The 20,114-nt window shown below is 41.8% G+C and overlaps 1 protein-coding gene across 4 annotated transcripts in view; it reads right to left on the minus strand.

The window, feature by feature from the left end:
• The window catches only part of si:ch1073-335m2.2 (msx2-interacting protein), a 20,944-nt gene extending 1,520 nt beyond the window's left edge, over positions 1 to 19,424 (minus strand). The window contains exons 1-14 of one of the 4 annotated variants that reach the window (XM_044213699.1): positions 19,102 to 19,424; positions 17,572 to 17,886; positions 12,468 to 12,941; positions 12,127 to 12,281; positions 10,901 to 11,101; positions 10,577 to 10,728; positions 10,370 to 10,495; positions 10,150 to 10,263; positions 9,939 to 10,052; positions 9,740 to 9,840; positions 2,184 to 9,549; positions 1,749 to 1,817; positions 1,446 to 1,640; positions 1,196 to 1,354 (exon numbers count right to left, since the gene is read on the minus strand). In XM_044213699.1, coding sequence (XP_044069634.1) covers positions 1,196 to 1,354; positions 1,446 to 1,640; positions 1,749 to 1,817; positions 2,184 to 9,549; positions 9,740 to 9,840; positions 9,939 to 10,052; positions 10,150 to 10,263; positions 10,370 to 10,495; positions 10,577 to 10,728; positions 10,901 to 11,101; positions 12,127 to 12,281; positions 12,468 to 12,941; positions 17,572 to 17,886; positions 19,102 to 19,184 — 9,624 coding nt within the window. In that variant the 5' untranslated portion in view covers positions 19,185 to 19,424. Of the gene's footprint in view, positions 1 to 1,195; positions 1,355 to 1,445; positions 1,641 to 1,748; positions 1,818 to 2,183; positions 9,550 to 9,739; positions 9,841 to 9,938; positions 10,053 to 10,149; positions 10,264 to 10,369; positions 10,496 to 10,576; positions 10,729 to 10,900; positions 11,102 to 12,126; positions 12,282 to 12,467; positions 12,945 to 15,881; positions 17,539 to 17,571; positions 17,887 to 19,101 lie in introns of those variants that run through there. The other 3 variants (XM_044213691.1, XM_044213714.1, XM_044213706.1) reach the window with 3 other exon arrangements.
• Between the last annotated feature and the right edge of the window lie 690 nt (positions 19,425 to 20,114).

The raw sequence follows: 20,114 nt of genomic DNA on the forward strand, positions 1-20,114 counted from the left end.
ACAGACACCCTGAAATCTGTTTATTATAAATGGCATATTATAAATATAGCCAACCTGAAGGTATTTAAAACAGTATTACCACCATACGGAGGCTGTTATGTCACCCAAGTAGCACAATGCAACTGATAAGAGAACTTTAGCTTCTAAAAATGCTAATGATATTTATTTAAGATTTTTTTAAGATATTTAAGAAAATCCTAGTCAAGTGACTAGGGCTGCAACTAACGGTTATTTTCATTATCGATTAATCTGATGATTATTTTTTCGATTAATCGTTCAGTCTATAAAATTTAAGAAAACAGCAGGGGAAAAAAGGTAATTGAATCTCCTTCGATGTTTTATTTGACTAACAGTCCAAAATCCAAAAATGTTCAGTTTATGACAAAGAAAAGCATCAAATCCTGACATTTGAGAAGCTTGAACCAGCAAATGTTTGGCATTTTTGTTTGAAAAATTACCAAAAAAAAAATTATCAAAATAGTTGATACATTTTGTCAGTCAACTAAATGATTAATTAAATAATCGTTGCAGCTCTACACGTGACCTATAAGTCCTATTTGATGCGTCAAAGTTGGTATGTTTCATCTTACATCTACACCCATTAATGAATTTTCAGCACTCATTGTAAAAGAAAGCTTGTATTACTTATGCAGGACTTGAACCCCAATGTCATAATTACAAGCAGAGTGCCGCAACAGAAGATCTGCAGGGTTGAATTCATCTCCACTTGTTTCAAAGCCTGAGCTCACCACGACTGGTCTACAGCATGCACTAAGTGTTCACTTTTGCTTTGTTAATTGCGGAGCATTTGTGAACATCAGTTTTATATTCACATATCTGTTTTCTTCACTTTGAATCTATTGATCAGTGCTTGATGTCTCTGGTCTGTGTTTCAAAGTCATGAAATAAACCAGACATGACGTGGCTTTACGACACAGATTAATCCTGGTTCAGTTTGATAGGCATATTCAATAAGCCCCCTCCCTCTGCTCATGTGCATTGTGCAATGACCACAATAGTAAATGAAAATCCACACGGAAAATAGATAATAGTTTTAAAGGAAACTGTAAAGGTCACACATGAATGATACATACAAGTTACATTAGTTAAAATAATCTCTTTTCATCAAATCTAATTAGTAAACTTAAAAAAAATATATCTTAAACAAAAAAACTTTACAAATATCATGTCTCACCTGATTGGAACCTGGGTTGGGGATATTGATGATACCAGCAGCCAACTTTGTCTGCAAGTAATTGATGAAAGCGGCCTTAAGAGCTTGAGTTTGGTTTAGGACATCGTCTTGATCTCGTCCACATGGCAGAGCAAGGAGAAGACAGAAGTCACTGTCCCCCTGTAGAGGGAAAAAAGGTAACTGTTGTTAACCGCTTCCATTCAATGAAGCAGAAAATTTCTCAATGGGAGTAAGACAAAAAGACACGTACAGTCATTCTTCGGGCCACACTCTCCAGTTGTGAAGCCTCTAATCTCATTCTCTGGACAATCCTAAGCAATGCGCCTCCTTCTTGTAGTGGCAGTGATCGATGAGCCAAAGCTTTGTTGCCACAGACAAAATGCAACTGGACTGCTGCTGTGTCATTCTTTAGTGCCAGCAGGCCTTGCCACACAATGGGGTATTTCTGTTTAAATTAGACAAAACAAAGACAAGTATGTCAGACAATGCCAGCTCTTGTTCAGACCAACAACCCTGAACACAATTTAAACAGTTGTAATGAGTGTTGTCTTACTGTAAGCAACTGCACCATATTAACAGGCTGCGTCATCTTGCCATCTGGTTTTGCCTGAAGGTCTGCACCCTAAGGATTCAAGAAAATAGTGTAATGTGTCATAAACAGTTTCTGCAACATGAAGATATCAACCCACATATGCATATACACTCAGTTGGCCAGTCTTATTGTCAGCCCCATTTATATTAATAAGGGTTAAGACTGAATATTAGAAAAACCTCTCAGTATAAAGCCAAACAATTAAACAGCACCATAAACAACAGCTTTCAAAATGACCATAAAGTTAAATCAACATCTCTCTTAAACTGTTTCAACAAAAATTAAACATTATAACCTTCTTGGAGGTAGGATCTATTGCAGGGCTGATGTATTAGACTGCATTAGCTTTAGCTAGGTGTACCTAATAAATTGGAGTGTTAAGGGCAGTGAACTCACCATGGCTGGTGTGACGCTCAGTGGTGGCTGGTTAAGTCCAACAGGAGATGTCTCTGGTATTTGAGAATGGATCCCTCTTGGGTTTGAGTACATCCCTGAGTACTCTGGGAATGAGCCACTAGGTCCTGGTGTTATTAGCTGAACTCTCTGGGGAGATGCCATTGCTTGCCCAGATTGTCGGATCCCCATCATTCCATCTTTAGGAAGAGGGGAATGTTGCCTCTTTGTCTCTAATGGCTTTGTTATATCCTTCTCAGATACGCCTGTAGGCAAAACATGTGCTCTTGGAGACAAGGATAATGGTAGGTTGGAAGGAGTCTCTTGAATGTGTCCAGAATGAGGGTCTGTAGCCGAACGTTCTCCCTGTTGATGCAAGAGCACACGCATCTCTCTTTGTGCCATGTATGTTTCCAACTGGACATTACTCCGCAAAGGCCCACGAGGATCTGACTGCATAGTTTCCGGTTTAAGCTGTGTGGCAGATTGTCTTCCTGGAGCCTGGTGGAAGCGTCTGGCATCTTCCTGTTCCCCCTCATGAGTCCTCAAAGAACTGGGGTTTACCTTGAGAACCTTGTCTCTGCCAGCAGCTTGGGGTGAGGTGGGCCGTTGCTGCATGGGACCAGACCAGGAAAGAGGCTCACTATGCATCCCATAGCTCATCACAGAAAGAGGTGGAGTATTGACCCGAACATCTCCTTGGACAAGATGCCCCACTGGAATAGACTGGGTAACACGGTGAGGAGACATCCGTCCCAAGCCTCCAGGCACACTGTGAGGTGGCATGATAACGGACTGCTCTGGATGATGTACACCAGTAATAAACTGTTGCATGGCAGGAAGACCAGTGGACAACATCACTTGTATGCCCTTGGGTGATGAGGAGCCTATGGGTGAGGACACTTTAGTAAACGGAGAGTGTGGATGACCTGACTTGCGAGGTGATCGTGGTTCCTGTTTGACCCCGCTTATATGTGAGGGAGCTCTGTCACCAGCCGCTGTAACAAAACCTACATGGTTGCCAGGTGGAGAGGGCAAATGTGGGCTTATTGCAGGACTTATAGCAGAAGTCCAAGATGGTTTAGCTCCATCTGTATTGTGAGGATCAACACTGTCCATTTTCTTTTGATGTTTTATTGGCAAGTACTCTTGATGATAACTCATTACTTGCTGGTTACCCTGTGCGAGGCGCTTCACTACTCCTTGAGGTCCAGATTGGTAAGTGGATTCCATTTTTTCCAACCCAGTGCTTTCTTGTTTAATAGAAGACAAAGTTGACTGCATCTTACCAGAATGCCCATGATCTGTCTGCGATGAAGGCCCCTTTTGAAGTCCTGAATGAGAATGGCCATACATTTCTTGTTTAATCTGGGGCATGGACACCAACTGCTGAGATTCCATGTCACCTGCTGTTGCTTGTGGGATCTGACTTATTTTTGCACTAATCCTCTGTGGTCCCTCTGTTTTCTGGCCTGAGTGGCTCAATACTACCACTCCTTCAGATGTATTTACTCTCAAACCTGGGCAAGATCCTGTACCAAGAGTGGGGCTCTCAACAATGAAGCGTGCTGCACTTCCCCCCTCATCACCAACAGATGGCCCATGGTATGGTCCAGTATCGTCTTTGCTGGGCCTGTAGGATGGTTTGGGTAGAGCCATGTCCACACAGGGATTAATAATGTTCATGTTTACTTTGTCCTCGGGCTCAGGAGGGTTGCAAACACGACTGATAACAGAGGTTGCAGTGGATGCAATAACAGAGATCACAGACTTTGTCTCAGGAGATGGTAGTGAGGCTGGAGGTCGAACAATAGGTGGAGCTGGATGAGCTGGCATTCTACTATCGGGTAGTGGTGACTTATTTGGCACAACAGCTGATGGAGTATTACTTTCAGAGGGGTTCTGATCTCGCAGGGTGAGCAGATTACTAGGAATAGAACTACTGCCTGGCATTGAAGTATTTTTGTGTTTCATAAGAATCTGTCTCAAGTCACTTGTGCCATGATCTATATCTACGTTCTCAGAGTCTGAAGGTAAAGGCTGGTTTTCCTTGGATGTCAACGGCATGACAGGTGAAGAGGAGACTCCTGTATCTTTAGTCTGGTGGCGCCAATCTGGCGGAGAAACAGGAATTCTAATTGTTTGAATGGGTCTGATATTTGGCCTGTTCGCTAATGGAGACAGAGAAGGGGAGACGCACTCAGGTGCCACCTGTTGAGGCTTTGGGCATATTGGACTCTTAGACTGGGGGTTAACAGATTTAAGATGCTGAATGTGTTCTTCAGAAGATGACTCTGACTCTGCGTTGACATCTGTAGCCTTGACAGCTGAAGGCTGAGGTTCTGTCTTCCAAGTAGTAGGAGTAATAACTGCAGCAGTTGCGGCTGATGGAGTTGCTTCAGGAACGATCTTTACACTGGAAGCTGTGCTTTCTGCTAAAGGAGTTGTCAATTCCTCACTTATTGAATGTCCTTCCTTTAAATCCTTTCTTACTTGCTTTTGGCCTTTATAACGTTTAGGTGTTTTAGGTCTTCCCTTGGCACCCTTTTTGGGTGTGGTTGGGAAGACCGGCTCCTCCTGTATAGCGGGTGTATTTGTTTCAGGTTCATCTTCCTTGGCAGGCTGAATGAAGTCTTGAATCTCAGGTTCTGAACCTACATCTGCACTTGGTGGAGGTGCTTGGGTTACGGATACATTTGCTTCCCCAGCAGTTATAGAGTCAATAGCAGCCATGAGTTCTGTCTCGCTAGCAGGATTAGAAGGTTTTTCTTCCTCTGGGTCACTTTTTACTTCTCTATGTGGGACAGTTGGCGTCAGTTGTTCTGATGGAAAAGCTGGATCTGTAAGTTTAGCGATGTTCTCCACGGCCTGCTCCAATTCCAGCTCCTGTGAAATTAAGCTTTTTGGCGTTTCCAGGAGCTCCTTCTTTTCCAAAATGGCATTTTCCTTTTCTTCATTGTTGGAGCCTTCTCTGTTCGCATTAGTGCACTGATCACTGTGGTCACCAGGTAACTTTTTTGAAGAATCCTCTTGATTCCCAAGCTCATCATCCCCTAACTGAAGAAGATCTTTGACCTCTGTGACATTTAGTCTGATTTTGAGGTTCTTGAGGACAGGAGACTTAGGAGTCCTTGTCAACTTGTTTTTTCCTCTAACAATTCTGTCTTTTTCGGAGATGGGTTTCTCGTCTAAGACTGGGGAATCGGTTTCTTTCCCATTTGATTTACCCTCACAAGCATTTTCCTGGAGAACATCTTTATCTCTGCCCAATTCTCTTCCTTGTTTGTCTTTCTCCTCTTTCTTTTGGTCAACTTTTATCGATGGATCTTCTTTACATGAACTTGATAAATCTTGCAAAGCCAAGGAATCTTCATCTGTGAAATCCATTTCCTGATCATCATCCTCAGCCACCTCAATTTTTTCCGCCTTCCTTGTTGATGCAGATCCTAGGACTGTGGACATCTGATTCGACAAACTCTTTGTGCCATGAGGGGATGTTTTCCCTTTTGACACTCTTGGAATTCGTTCACCGCTTTCTGATTCATTTGAATCCGTGTCTTTATTGTCTATTTTTGATTTTTCTACTTTAACTGTTGAACTCTCATCACCTTGTCTACGATTCTTGGGAGGACGGCCCCGTTTAGTTGTAGGGGCTGGAGCAGGTGGATCCTGTTCAATATTTTGTTGTGTTGCATCTTTGTCTGTACCTCGCTTTCGTGCAGAGCGTGGTGACTCGGTCATTTCCTTTCCGCAACGAACTGGCGCATCATCCTCAACTGGGGTGGCATACACAGATTTAACATTTCTTCGTCTTGCTCTGATTAATGGTATGCTCTGCTCTAACATATCAGGATCTGATCCATGAATAGGAGATTTGCCTGTGGACTTTGATTCAGCTCTTGGGGATGATCCACGTTTCAGCTTCTCTTTGTCAATGCGCTCACTCTTGCGTGTTGCTTGTTTCTCAGAACCAGAGGTAGACATGACTGGAACAACTTGAGCAGGGGATTGTTTGCACTTTTTATTTTTCATTTCTTTTGTTTTATGCTCTTTCTGAGGTGAGATTGGCTCGTCATTTGTGTCATTATCGATAGGCATCTGCACTTTACTAACTTGAAGTTTCTTCTCTCCCTCATGCTCTGCTACTGCTTTACAAGTGGAATGGGTCTCTTTCTTGACTATATCCACTTCCTCTGCAAGACTAGGTGGTATGGGACTAGTGGCTTCGGGCACTTCTGGTTGTGTTGTCTCAGTATCCAGTTCTGCTTCTGAACTGCTAACAAACTCATCATGAGAATCGCTGCGGCATGGTTTTTCTGTACAGAGAGGTTTTACATCCTCAGTTACAATATCCAATTTCCCTTCAGATGGAGAAACTTTACATCTATCCACTGAATAACTGGGATCGGGTGCTGCTATTGGTGTAGGTTCAGAATCAGATGACGTCTCAATTGGTGGGTGGTGCAGGGGTACAACAGGTTCATTTTCTTTTACCTCTTCCTTTATGAAAGACACAGGAGGATATGGATCAGGGGCTGGATTTAACGCAACACATTTCTCTTCTGGTGGAGGAAAGTCTTTAACCACAGATTGGGTGACAGAAGTAGGTGTGAGTCGGGGTTCAGAAATCAGCTCTTCAGCAGGACTGATGGGTTTAATTTCTGGCTCCATGATAGATTCTGTTGTTTCAGGTGACTGCAAAGTTTGTTGCTCTTGAACTGGGGCTTTTTCCACTTTATACTCATCCGTGACCATTGTGTCTCCTTTTGCCTCCTGCAGCTGTTGGTTTTTATTCTTCTGTTGTTGTAGTCGTGTGAGTTCCAAAAAACGACTATGGAAAAGGACAACTGGCCCTGAGTCAAGATCACCATCTACTGTTCCTTGCTGACTGGGTTGTTGGTTTTGTGTATGCTCAGGTTCTTCATGTTTGCGTTCTAAGTGTTGAAGTCGTCTAGAGTCCAGCTCAAAGACAGGGCTGTGAAGGAAGCGGGAGGCAAATAGTTCCCTGCGTTCTTGTTCCTCTGGCTTAGGCTCCTCCTTTCTGTCATCAAGTTTGTCTTCAGAGCCACTTCGAATCTTTTTCTTTTTCATGTACCAGGAGGGTGTAGGTCGTGGTGTTGATTCTACCTTCTCAGTATCCTTTCTGTTGCGGAAACTTGCAAAGTGAGAATCATAATCTAAAAAGGACCAGTTATCTTCTCTGGAAGATGAGAGAGATTTTGCACGTTCCAGCAGAGCCTTTGTATCAGGTGTGATGGTCTGGTCAAGTGCAAAGGAGTAGAATTTGTTCCTTTCAAGATGTGTTAGTTTGGGGTCTGAAAACCTGTCAACCCTTGGCCTCTCGGAAAAAGGCATAGATGTTGAGGGCACAGGAGAATTGGGTTTGGTCTCTCTGTCCTCCTCAGGGTCAGATCGTACTTCCCCAGGCTCCAAGTCATGCCAAATACCATATTCCAAACGCTTGCGATTGTGAATGTTTTTACTAAGACTTCTAGAAAAGTTCAGGTCGGGTAACAAATCTTGTTTAACTCTGCTCTCCCATCTCTTTTGTTGCTCTTCTTCCACACTAAGTAAAGGAGTGTTTGGCTTGTTTACCTGTGTGTTGTGTGTCCTTTTGACTAATAACTCCAGATCTGGGTGAATTTTTTCCTCATTTCTACTCAACTCTTTCTGAGAAGGATCCACAAAGTCCTCATCTGCATGGTGAGAGAAGTGCTGATGCCCTGGAGAGGAGGCGTTGTTCCAGTCCGGATCTTCACTTTTTTGTCTGAAGCTCCGGTAGACACGCTCCCTCTTAATCCCTGAGTCAGTTTCAAATTGGTCTAGTTTCTTAAGTTTGTGAGACGGGAAATTATCTGTGACATCCTCAGGTGGTTTACCAACTTCATGCACAAGACTGCGATGTTCCAAGTCCTCCGTTTCACTTCCTTGGGGACTTCCTGGTTTGTCAGGTTTGTCAGACTCGCGCTGCTGTTGCTGTTGGTGCAACCGTCTATTTTGCTCCATTTGCTTGCGGTAACTCTGAGAGAGGTCAATGTCAACATGGTCTTCCTTGTTCTTAACACTTTTGTCAGTGTCAGCATTCTGAGTACCAAATTTGAAAGCAGCATGGTGTTCTTGTTCCCTTACACTGCTTTGGTCTGTAATCCCCTCATGTGAAAACCTTCTGGATGAAGTGTTCCCTGGATGTCGTTTTGACTCCAGTGGGTCCAAAGATCCCTCAGATTTCTCTCTTTGTCCTCTAAGGTCCTCTTGACCATCCTTCTGAGTGCCACTTTTATCAGTTTTAAGTCTTGATTCTCTCCTTTGAGAATCTTTGTGTTTGTCAGTGTCTGACTCTTTCAAATATGTGCCACTAGCACCAAAGTCAGAGGACTGAATACCATCCTCCTCCTCATGCCTGCTTCTTTTCTGACGAATAGTCCTTCCACTAGAATCAGCAAAGCGCCTTTTTCTTGCAGCAAGGCGATCTGAATCCACTGATGAATCTTTCCCATCATTACCAATATCAGACTTCAGATGTTTCTTGAGTCGATTTTTTCCATCCAAGTCTGAATTCTCACCTTTACTCATTTCAGATCTTTCACTTTTTACAGAGTCATGATGAGCAGTTGACAACTGATTTCCAGTAAGAGAGTCACCATCCCCCTTACATTTCTGCCTCTCATGAGCATCTTGGTCTGATCCCCTTCCTCTTCCAGGCGCTCCATCAAAACCAGTCTCAAGCTCTGTTTCAGGCAGTGGGTTAGATGGGGATTGCCCCTTTGCTTTTCTTGATTTAATCTTCTCAACTTTGTCTTTATCACCTTTCTCTTTTCGTTTTGCACGTTTGGTTTTCTCAGCACCTGGCACACGATCTGGTTGACTGCTCTTCTCACTCTTGTCACTCTTCGAGGCATGTTCCAGCAGGGTCTTTTCAGATTTGTCAAAGTGTGGTGGTGACATTGAGCTCACACTACCACTTCGCTCAGAGGACTGGCTGTAAACCCGTCGTTCTGAGTCTCTGGGAGCACGCTCAGATGGTGAAGGCGATACTGTAGGAGTAATAGGTCGCCTTGGATGTGAAGGGCTCCACCTGCTGCGATCAGCCTCAAAACGTTCTCGCTCTCTTTCTCGCTCCCTTTGAATATATGTGTATTTTCGGATGTCTTGCTCAAAGGGGTCTCTGAAGTCCCTGTAGTCTCTTGGGTCTTCATGATAACGTGGGTCAAAGTGATCCCCCTGATAGTGTTCCAGTTCAGGAAAACGGTCTCTGCTGCGAGCCGCATAGTCTCTTCGTGCATCCTCTGGATAGAGGCCAGGGGTTCGTATATTCTCATAGTAGGCCCTTTCTGCTGTAAATTCATGGTATGGAGGTCTGCGATCCTCTCTGTAAATTGAATGGAGAGAATTGGAAGAGAAAAGTAATGAATTTTAAAAAGTAATTAATCATTTTACTTTCAGATTAAGACGACGTGATTACATATTTTGCAATGGAATTGTGATTCTAAAGATTATCAGACCATTTCATCATCATGGACATTATCAATTGCATGCAATCAACAATATGGGCAATTTACCGTCGCTCAGTAGGAATTTCATAGAAGTCTCTAATGTCTTGACCAGATGACTGCATAGATCGGTAGAATGCCATCTGACTCTCTTGACTTGCAAAATCCACCTTTCATAAATAAATAAGTTGTTATAACACATAAATATATATACAGACACACACATTAAAAATACTTTCACCAATCAACCCAATAACTTAATATTTACCTTAATTTTATTGCCACCAATCTTCCAACCTTTGGTCTCCCTTACAGCTGCCTGAGCAAAGTCTGTGTTGTTGTACAAGATGAGGGCCATCCCTTTCAATCTATCAAACACAACCTAAAAAAGGACAAAAAGTTACATTTAGAATTTTGAAAACTACACAGCATTAAAATCAAAAGCTCAAAATCTTTAGCAAGAGAAAATAACACTTTACCTTAACTATATGTCCATAGCGGCAGAAATGCCGTGTGAGGTACTGCTCTGTAATGCTGGTTGCCAAACCATCTAGCCAAACACACGTTGTGGGCATGCTCTTCCCAAACCCAAGCTTCAAGAAGAAAGAGAACAACATGCAAATTATATACACAGAATCCATTAGATTGAAAACCTACACAGGTCAGAAATGTTACTATTGTTTACTGTAAAAACACTACCTTTAGTCTGTTGCTCCCCAGATATTCTCCATCCATCTTTTTAATGGCCTTGCAGACACTGGCAATATCAGAATACTGCACAAAGGCATACTGGGGAACACCATTTACTTTCTTGATGTCAATGTCCTAGAGGAGAAAAGACAATTAGAGACCCATATCAAATGTAAAATGTACCAATTTACAGTACACAGTCAAAGGGTAGCATACCACAATTTCTCCAAAGCGTTGAAAAATGTCGAGGAGTTGTTGATAACTGGTGGTCTTCTCGAGGTTGCCTATAAACAGTGTCCTTGTGGCCTTTGGGTGGAACTCATCTATCCGCCCGTCCAAAGGCCTGAACTCATTTTCACTCTCTGTTTCTGAGGGAAGAAAGAGGTTTATCATTAATATCACTGACATGCTGCTAAATGTCAAGCTCATATTCTCCACCACTAGCACAGAAACATACACTTTTAAGAAATGTTTGTTGAATTCATCTGTTGGCATTAAGTATTCATCACAATATTGTTTTGTATATTTGTCATCACTTACCAGGACCATTCCAGGCAGTGACTTCAATAAGCATGCCAAAGAACAGCTTTCCTTTGGAGACACTGAGGGCTTTCTCTTGATCTTCTTGCTGTCTAAAGAACACCAAACCATAGCGATCTTCTGATGCTCCATGGATCTGCACTGAGGTCACTTTCCCATGTTTTTTGAATTCATGGAAAAGTCCATCTTTTAAACTTGTGTCTGCAGAGGAAAAAACAAAAGATTACAATCCAATGCCCATCTTCAAAAAGAGTACTGAAAACAACAGACTTTCCAAAGAATTCAAAATCATAATAATGACCAAGTCTACACTATCTAAAAGGAGCTGTTAATAGGAATTAATCTGCACATAAACCTGTGGACAAGGGAATGATGCTTTCCATATTGCTGACTCTCCTTGTTTTTCTCTCACAGCTTCCTTTCACAGTAACTGCTTACACTTTTCTAGACTCCTAATTTCTTACTGAAACTGGACTGTAAATGCTTGTTACAGTGACACTGATGTGGCTGGCAAGCAGATATGATTGGCTGACACGTGTGGACATTACAGAGTTGTGGGGGGTAGTCAAGTATCAAAGCTTGAATTGGTAATATACAATTTTTTGTTTGTTTTTAAAGCAGTGACTCAAGCCTGATCTGGATGTTTTAAGCTTTAGGTTTCTTACTCCAGCCTGTTTTTCTATTGACACAGGCTACTGGCCAACAGTTATTGTTGAACCCTGTACACAGTGCATCTTGTTAAGGTGTTACTAACTGATTTTAACAGGTATACATAAATCACAAATGTTTAGACTAGATTTTAAATGTGAAGTTACAGAATACAAGAAGACAAAATAAGTTTAAGACAAAAAAATAAAGTAAATGATGATTATTGCATATTTTATATAGTACCAAATACCAAACATGAAATATGATTGAATAGTGTGTATATTAAATGCTTTAGTTGGTAAAAACATTCTTGGCAGGTACAATTTAGTTTACCAGCCCTTGGCATGTAATTAAGTGTCAAATAGATCACTTTGGACACTGTAATAAAACAATATATACAAATGGCTATCAATGGCACATGATTGGAGACTATTGCTGTATATATTCTGAATTAGAAATGGCAACAACAGTAGACCAGGTGATGAACCTCTATCCTAAATTTTAGACAATGCCCCCCTGGTAAACATTGAAGTCTTTGAGAGGCTCACTTAAAACTTATAAGCCATGTAGAAACTCACCTGTGGAGCGCACTGGTAGGTTTTGCACTTTAATTCCAAAGCTTCTGCGTGGTTCATCAGAGTCAAGCACCATAGAAGACTGAGGAGGTGCGTGTGTAGCTGACGACTGAACAGAGCGTGCCCGAGACCCATCACTTGAGCTGCTGTTTGAATCGCTATTGTGACCAAAAAAAAAAAAAAAACAAAAACAGAAAACCAGAGAACAATGATTAGACATTTGTCAGTCAGAGTCAAAGTATTTGCAAATACCCGTTAATGGTTTGTGCACTTACAAAATGTATGCATCCAGTCAACCAACCCATGAAACAAGAGTTAATATCACAACAAAACAAATGTCACACCTGCCGCTGCCCGTGCTGCTGGTGCTGCTGACAGAATCAGAGCTCGAAGATCTGCTGTGGGATCGAGATCTTGGGCCTCTCCCAGGGGACAAAGGAGCTCTTTTAGGGGAATGAGGAGTTTTGGGGGTTTGTCCCGTGGTCCGTTGTGGGGAAGGGTGCCTTGACTGTGAGGAATGAGATGATCGGCTCCGACGGTGATGGTAGGTTCTATCAACACGTCGTCCTCTGTCATCTCTGTATAGGTCACGTCGTGTAGAATTAGTAAGAGTGAAGGGGTCTCGGATTCTAGAGTCGAAATGTGGGTCTGATGCCTCAAAGCTTCCCCCAATGGCACTGCTCCCTGGGCCAGCAGCAGCAAACATAGAACGATCTCGGTAGTAATCAGTGTTGTAGTGACGCTGTCTGTCGAAAGTGCCACTGCGGTCGTGGTGTCCATATGGGCTGTGATCATATGCACGCTCACGGCTTTCTGAGCTACTGTAAAATAAGAACAGGGTAGAGAGGGAAAAAGAATTACTATGATTCTAAACAAAAGAAAGGCAAAAAACCTATTTCCTGTTAAAGCTATTTTGGCATCTAAATGCACAATTGTGAAAATCCAAATGGCCAGTACAGCAAAGACACAGCTCAGAGCAGGCCAGATAAGATGTGGGGTCAATTTAAGTAGCTTAAAAGTGGTAAAAAAGTGCCAGTATTTTTAATGTAGGGATCCTGTCATTCTAGCCTTTTAAATTAATTAGTCTGTTTCTGTCAATTTTTGATTTGTTACCATCAAAAAAAAAAAAAAAAAGGTCTCTTCAATGGGGTTCCAGTTTGTCAACTAAGAACAAAGAAGTGCTGACGCTATTGTACAGTGCATCCGGAAAGTATTCACAGCGCTTTGTCCACATTTTGTTATGTTACAGCCTTATTCCAAAATGGATTAAATTCATTATTTTCCTCAAAATTCTACAAACAATACCCCATAATGACAATGTGAAAGAAGTTTGTTTGAAATCTTTGCAAATTTAAATAAAATAAAAAAAATAAAAAAATAAAAAAATCACATGTACTAAACTGAGCTCAGGTGCATCTTGTTTCCACAGATCATACTTGAGATGTTTCTACAACTTGACTGGAGTTGACCTGTGGTAAATTCAGTTGATTGGACATGATTGGAAGGCACACACCTGTCTATATAAAAAGGTCCCACAGTTAACAATGTATGTCCGAGCACAAACCAAGCCATGAAGTCCAAGGAATTGTCTGTAGACCTCTGAGACAGGACTGTATCGAGGCACAGATCTGGGGGAGGGTACAGAAACATTTCTGTAGCATTGAAGGTCCCAATGAGCACCGTGGCCTCCATCATCCGTAAATGGAAGAACTTTGGAACCACCAGGACTCTTCCTAGAGCTGGCCGCACGGCCAAACTGAGCGATCAGGGGAGAAGGATCTTAGTCAGGGAGGTGACCAAGAACCCGATGGTCACTCTGACAGAGCTCTGGTGTTTCTCTGTGGAGAGAGGAGAACCTTCCAGAAGAACAACCATCTCTGTAGCACTCCACCAATCAGGCCTGTATGGTAGAGGGGCCAGACAGACGCCACTCCTCAGTAAAAAGGCACATGACAGCCCACCTGGAGTTTGCCAAAAGGTACCTGAAGGACTCTCAGACCATGGGAAACAAAATTCTCTGGTCTGATGAAACAAAGATTTAACTCTTTGGCCTGAATGGCAAGTGTCATGTCTGGAGGACACCGGGCATCACTCATCACCTGGCCAATACCATCCCTACAGTGAAGCATGGTGGTGGCAGCATCATGCTGTGGGGATGTTTTTCAGCAGCAGGAACTGTGAGACTAGTCGGGATCGAGGGAAAGATCAATGCAGCAATGTACAGAGACATCCTTGATGAAAGCCTGCTCCAGAGCCCTCTGGACCTCAGGCTGGGGCGAAGGTTCATCTTCCAACAGGACAACGACCCTAAGCACACAGCCAATATATAATATAGCCGTACAGTGGCTACAGGACAACTCTGTGAATGTCCTTGAGTGGCCCAGACTTGAACCCGAATGAACATCTCTGGAGAGATCTGAAAACGGCTGTGCACCGACTCTCCCCATCCAACCTGATGGAGCTTGAGAGGTCCCGCAAAGGAGAAACTGCCCAAAAATAGGTGGGCCAAGCTTGTAGCATCATACTCAAAAAGACTCGAGGCTGTAATTGGTGCCATAGGTGCTTCAACAAAGTATTGAGCAAAGGCTGTGAATACTTATGTACATGTGATTTTTTCCCCCGTTTTTTATTTTTAATAAATCTGCAAAGATTTCAAACAAACAAACAAACATCTTTCATGTTGTCATTATGGGGTATTGTTTGTAGAATTTTGAGGAAAATAATGAATTTAATCCATTTTGAATTAAGGCTGTAACATAACAAAATGTGGAAAAAGTGAAGCGCTGTGAATACTTTCCGGATGCACTGTATGTTAAACTGCTTTTTAAGTTTTCAGCAGCAAGTTTCACAACAAAGTTAGTAATGTGATATTTTCATTCAAACGTGACATTTGGGAGTTTACAAGGTTTTAGGCACACAAGAACCCTAACACTAACCCATTTAACAATGATTTAAAAAAACAATACCAAATTCCTCACAACTAGACAAACAAGTCAAATAACTTGACTCTTCAAGATATGGCATAATGAGGTCAACCTATCAAATGCTGGCACTGTCTATAAATACTATCATGGACGACTTCTTTGGCGATGCTCCAATGTCTAAACTGCCAGTAGCCTTAAATGTCATTTCATTTTTCTGAGTGCAACAAGACAACTAATAAGCACAATTTTCTATACTGAAAATTCATAAACAGCCACATGAAACAAAGCCACCCCAGACTTTGATAGTCACTACAAGCTTTGTTTCATTTTGAAGATCTACTCATACAAACACATAATTTAGCAATGTTGAAATGCTGTTCTTAGTCTCTTTCAATTACTTTCATTTGCAAAAACAAAGACATTGAGCACTTTTGGCTCCTCTGGGTGTCCAGGGGAGCTGATTTCAGAGGCTGACTGTTCATGAACTATTGCTGGTAAGAAAAAGAAAATGTCAAAATGAAATATTTCTCTTAAATATTCAACTGGATAATTCTATCAAGGAGCTTTGTGGTACTGAAATTTAAAATGCCGTGCAGAGTTCAGATAAATGTATTTAATGTGAAAACAATACGTTGTAGTACTTATGTGATGCTGGAAAAAAGAGGCACTTGTATAAAGAAATGACAAATATGTATATATTTTATAAAATATATATGTTTCCTCTCTTGCATCAAATGAATCCTTTCCCTTAAAAGCAGTGCAAAACGTAATATTAGACAAAGCACTAAGGAAGGTTAGAGAAAGAAAATATGCAGAGGGCAGAGCAATACCAACCTTTTGGAAAAGAAGTTACCGAAACTAATCCAAATAAAATCTAGGTGGTCAGAATGTGAGAGCCCGAATGAAAAACCAAGGGGAAAAATCAATTGATCTAATTAGGCAAAAACGGCTCTCTTGAATCGCACTGCACGTTATCTTCAAATACTGTGGAGCACCAGGCCAGTAGATTGTTGATGTATAATCCACTACTTAATTTTCTTCACTGGATGGAAAAAGGGAAAAACAAAACAATCACAGAAATGGACCTCTTTATGGATTTCAGGACATGTGGTTAAAAAAAAAAAATTTGGAACATAAGACCTTAATAAATTAATATGGTTAAAAAAAAAAAAAAAAAGATGATGAACTTCAGGGTAATTCAGCGCATTCCAGGTTGACTATACAGTAAGTTGCTGCCCGAATGGAAAATACATCCAACTGGATCAGTCTTGTCTTGTAGTATGAGGAAGAAGTATGTTCCAAAAGTTTGGCTTCGGGGGTAAAAATGTATTCCACTGGTGAATGTCAAGTAATTTAACATCACACAAGCTTGTAAACACTATGATCACAGCATATAAAATCCTGATGGGCTAACAGACATGACATAATTCCAGAATCCATGGATCTTATCAGGTATATATACTGGAAGGCTTCATCTTTGTGTAGAAACATTTCAAGTTACTTTGAAAAAGTTGTCTTCAGTTCTCTGTAACATACTTGGAGTGCTCTTCTCCTCACTGAGGCCTTACACAGCTACATCCATACTCGAGTAATCCAAATAAATGGCAGCTACACCTATCCATACTAGGGTCCACATCAGTACATCCAACATGGAATATCAGTATTGCGTACATCCAGGAGGGTACATCCCAACTATGCGGTCTTCATGTGTCTTCATGGCCATCAATCCAAAACAAGAATAGCCCCAAACTTTGCTGGCTGGTTGACTGGATCCTCAGTTTTCTTGCAGAGTCTTCTTGGTATAACTTCCATATTTCGCACAAAAAGCATTCACTATATATAGTTAATCTCATCCTAAAATGACTGAGATAGCCTAAGACATATGCACTACATCAATCTTTCTTGTGATGTGTGTAAAATGTAAAGTTCTTCCATCCACTTGTTCAAAACTTAAATCCAGAACGGGCCGTATCCACAGATGCAAAAAAACGGTAAAAGTAGTCCAACCATCAGCTGTTGCCAAGAGGAAAAAAATTTGACAACCTGAGATGGGAGATCCTTGGAGTAATTATATATTACCGGAATATATTCTTCAAAGAAAAGTACATCCTTCGTATTTGGGATTTACTTCCAGTTTTAAGCGATTCCAAGTAAAAATCACGGTTAGATCCCATATTTAGGAAGAAAGTGTTTTTAAAATATCCAAAAGCTCCCCACGATAGTTTCCCACAAAATGTAATAAATCCAAAACTCACCAGGATATTCCTCACAGATGTAATATCCAAACCAGATGTCAAACCTTGAATCATAGTTACCTTACCAAATGATAATGTGTAGTTAATTTACTTAGATCCCGTGGGAAAGGCAAGTCAATTATGATGAAAAGTGAACGATCCCTAATTACCTTTGTGTAACCCCCTTGAGGCATCTATCCCTCACGGATAACCCCACTATGTGTTAAGGTTTTACACCTATCCAATACCTAGATTCCCCTGGATTTTATGGGGAGGCCGTGTCCACTTACCCATCTATTCTCCGTTCATAACGTCCCTCTCTGGTGTGAAGGGACACAGGTGGGCCAAACACTGGACCAACTGTTCCCCTAGAGAATCCTGTAACGTCTCGACTGCTCGAGGGGGAGCTGTCTTCAAGGCCCCGCACAGCACTAGGGACTGACCCAGGTTCATTGTAGTCAGTCCGAAGGTCCCTGTCCCCCATCTTGTTGACAGCATTGTGAGCCTTCTGCGCACTTTTGATATCCACAAAATCCACAAAGGCTGCAACACCACCCTCTGACCCTCGCTTCCGCAGAACTTTAACACTTTCCACACGCCCATACCTGAGAGGGAATTACAATGAAAACAAAGAGGAAATTACATACACACCAGCTAAGAACAGGGTAAGTGCAGCTGCTTCTCTGTATGCCAGAGTCTGGTAAATAACTAGCAAAAGAGGCAGATACTATAAGCAAACAGTAATGATTCACCTCCAATTATGACCCAAAGCAAGTTTCCACTAACGTTTCCTTTTAGGCCACTAAACAGGAATGAACTGGCTGAACTTAAGGAAGTGTCTTAAACAGTGTCTGCAGTTATGCTGGATGATTAAGCGTGGTGTTACCAGTATTGTTGAGATTACTAAACAACTTCAAAGTGCTATTGTTATTAAAACATCCCTATTACAAATGTCACCAGACCACTGGTAATGCGGTAGTGCAATTAGCTCCCATTAACTATGACTGGTGAACTGTTGTGTTGCAGATGGGTTTGTTGTTGAGTTACTCGAGTTGCCTTAACGTTACGTAGTAAATGACATATAACGTTACACGGCTTCAAATGACTTCAACACGGAAAAAGCATGCATGTGTACGCTGTTAGCTCTCTTTAAATTTAAATACTCGCAAAACCTAGTTTGCATTTTACTTGTAACTCGGCCAAATTAAAATACAACAGTTGGTATCTTAGCCGAGTTTAAGTGCAGTGATGGCTACCGACGTCAACCAGCTCAACAACTTGCTAACGTTAACATTTGATTGTCAGCCCGGTTGGCTCACTGATCGGTCGAAGATTTTGGCTTCTCTACATTTAAGTATTTCTCTAACACTGTTGACCACAGAAATAACGTTGTGTCAGACGTTTCCAGTAGCTAAAACAATACAAGTCATCTAATGTTATGTGACCTGCTGTCCAGCTAACGTTAGCTGCCTTTCGGCTTGTAACATTACTGATCATGAAAACGTCTTGACATCCCACAAAATGGTTGGTTGGGTGGCTAGCAAACATAGCTACTTGTCTCCTGGCGTTAGCAAAAGTTAGCCAAACATTACAAATCGTAAACATTTACACTTAAGTGGTTACATTCCCGATATTTCGGTTTAACAAATATTGCTGTGCTGCAATATAGCACAGGCAGCACATAAGAAACTTGTAAAACTTCAAAAATGCTAACGTTAGCTGTGTTAGCATTAGTCGCAGGCTATCCGTCGCAACTAGCTAACATTAGTGCTGCACCTAGCGCACGTTGCTTTGCCAACAGAGGATCTTGCGTAACCTACCGTTTGAAATGCTCCACAATTTTCTCCTCTCGAACATGTTCGGGTAAATTTCCCACCCAAAGGTGTCTGGTTTCCCGAACCATCTTGCGCTATTCTTTCCCCCTTCACACACATATGATCTCGCACGTTTCTAATCCCTGCCGGTCGGAGGTCCGCCTGAACAAAATGAGCGACGTTGGACTCCGTGAATAATCTGGGCCTGATAACCTGCTGCCCGTTTAGCTTTAGCTGCTGCGTCCTCGATCCATGCACGTGAACGCGACTGAGCCTCGCTCCTGGTGGTTTTGGGCGCGAGCTGCGCGGGCCCGGGCTTGGTTTGCCGCGCGTGCTCGACAGTTACGAAAATATGCGCAACACTGAGCACGCGATTTCTTTAAGAGGATCAAACTGCAGCCCGCGAGCAAGATTAGTCTGCGGAGTCACTGCGGTATTGTCCGCGAGGTAATCAAGGTTATGGATTGGAATACATCCCAATAGCAGAAAACGAGATCCCATCGTTTTCTAACGTGCCAGTACTGGGTAAATGCTTAACTGTTGTTGAATTATTTGATACAAGTTGAACGTAAACAAGCATTATAATAAATATAATTTAAAACTTGAGGCTGAGGGTTGTGCCCACAACCACTCATTGTAAAGTGATTATTGCAACCCCTGTCATTTTTTTTCAAAGTATTGTTTGTGCACACAAGTGAAAACTAGGGCTAGGGCCAAAATTACGTCTTCAAACTGCTTGTTTTGTCCGGTAACAAAGTGAAAGCCAAAGATATCAAGGTATGTTTCTGGCAAAGCTTACATTCATATATACTAAAAATCAAAAGCTCATCTTGCAGTAAGTTATTGCTTTGTGCAAACATTGTGCTCTGGTGGCAATACTGAATAATGAATATGTTGAATATTTATGAACTAGCTGAATCTGACTTGTCTTGAGCAGATTTTTTCTCTTCAATTCAAAGAAAATTCACTTAAAGTGAGACTATCTAAGTTTTGCTGAAAATGGCCACTGTGGCCACAAG

This window comes from Siniperca chuatsi, linkage group LG2 (genome assembly GCF_020085105.1).
Source record: "Siniperca chuatsi isolate FFG_IHB_CAS linkage group LG2, ASM2008510v1, whole genome shotgun sequence".
Taxonomy (NCBI): Eukaryota; Metazoa; Chordata; class Actinopteri; order Centrarchiformes; family Sinipercidae; genus Siniperca; species Siniperca chuatsi.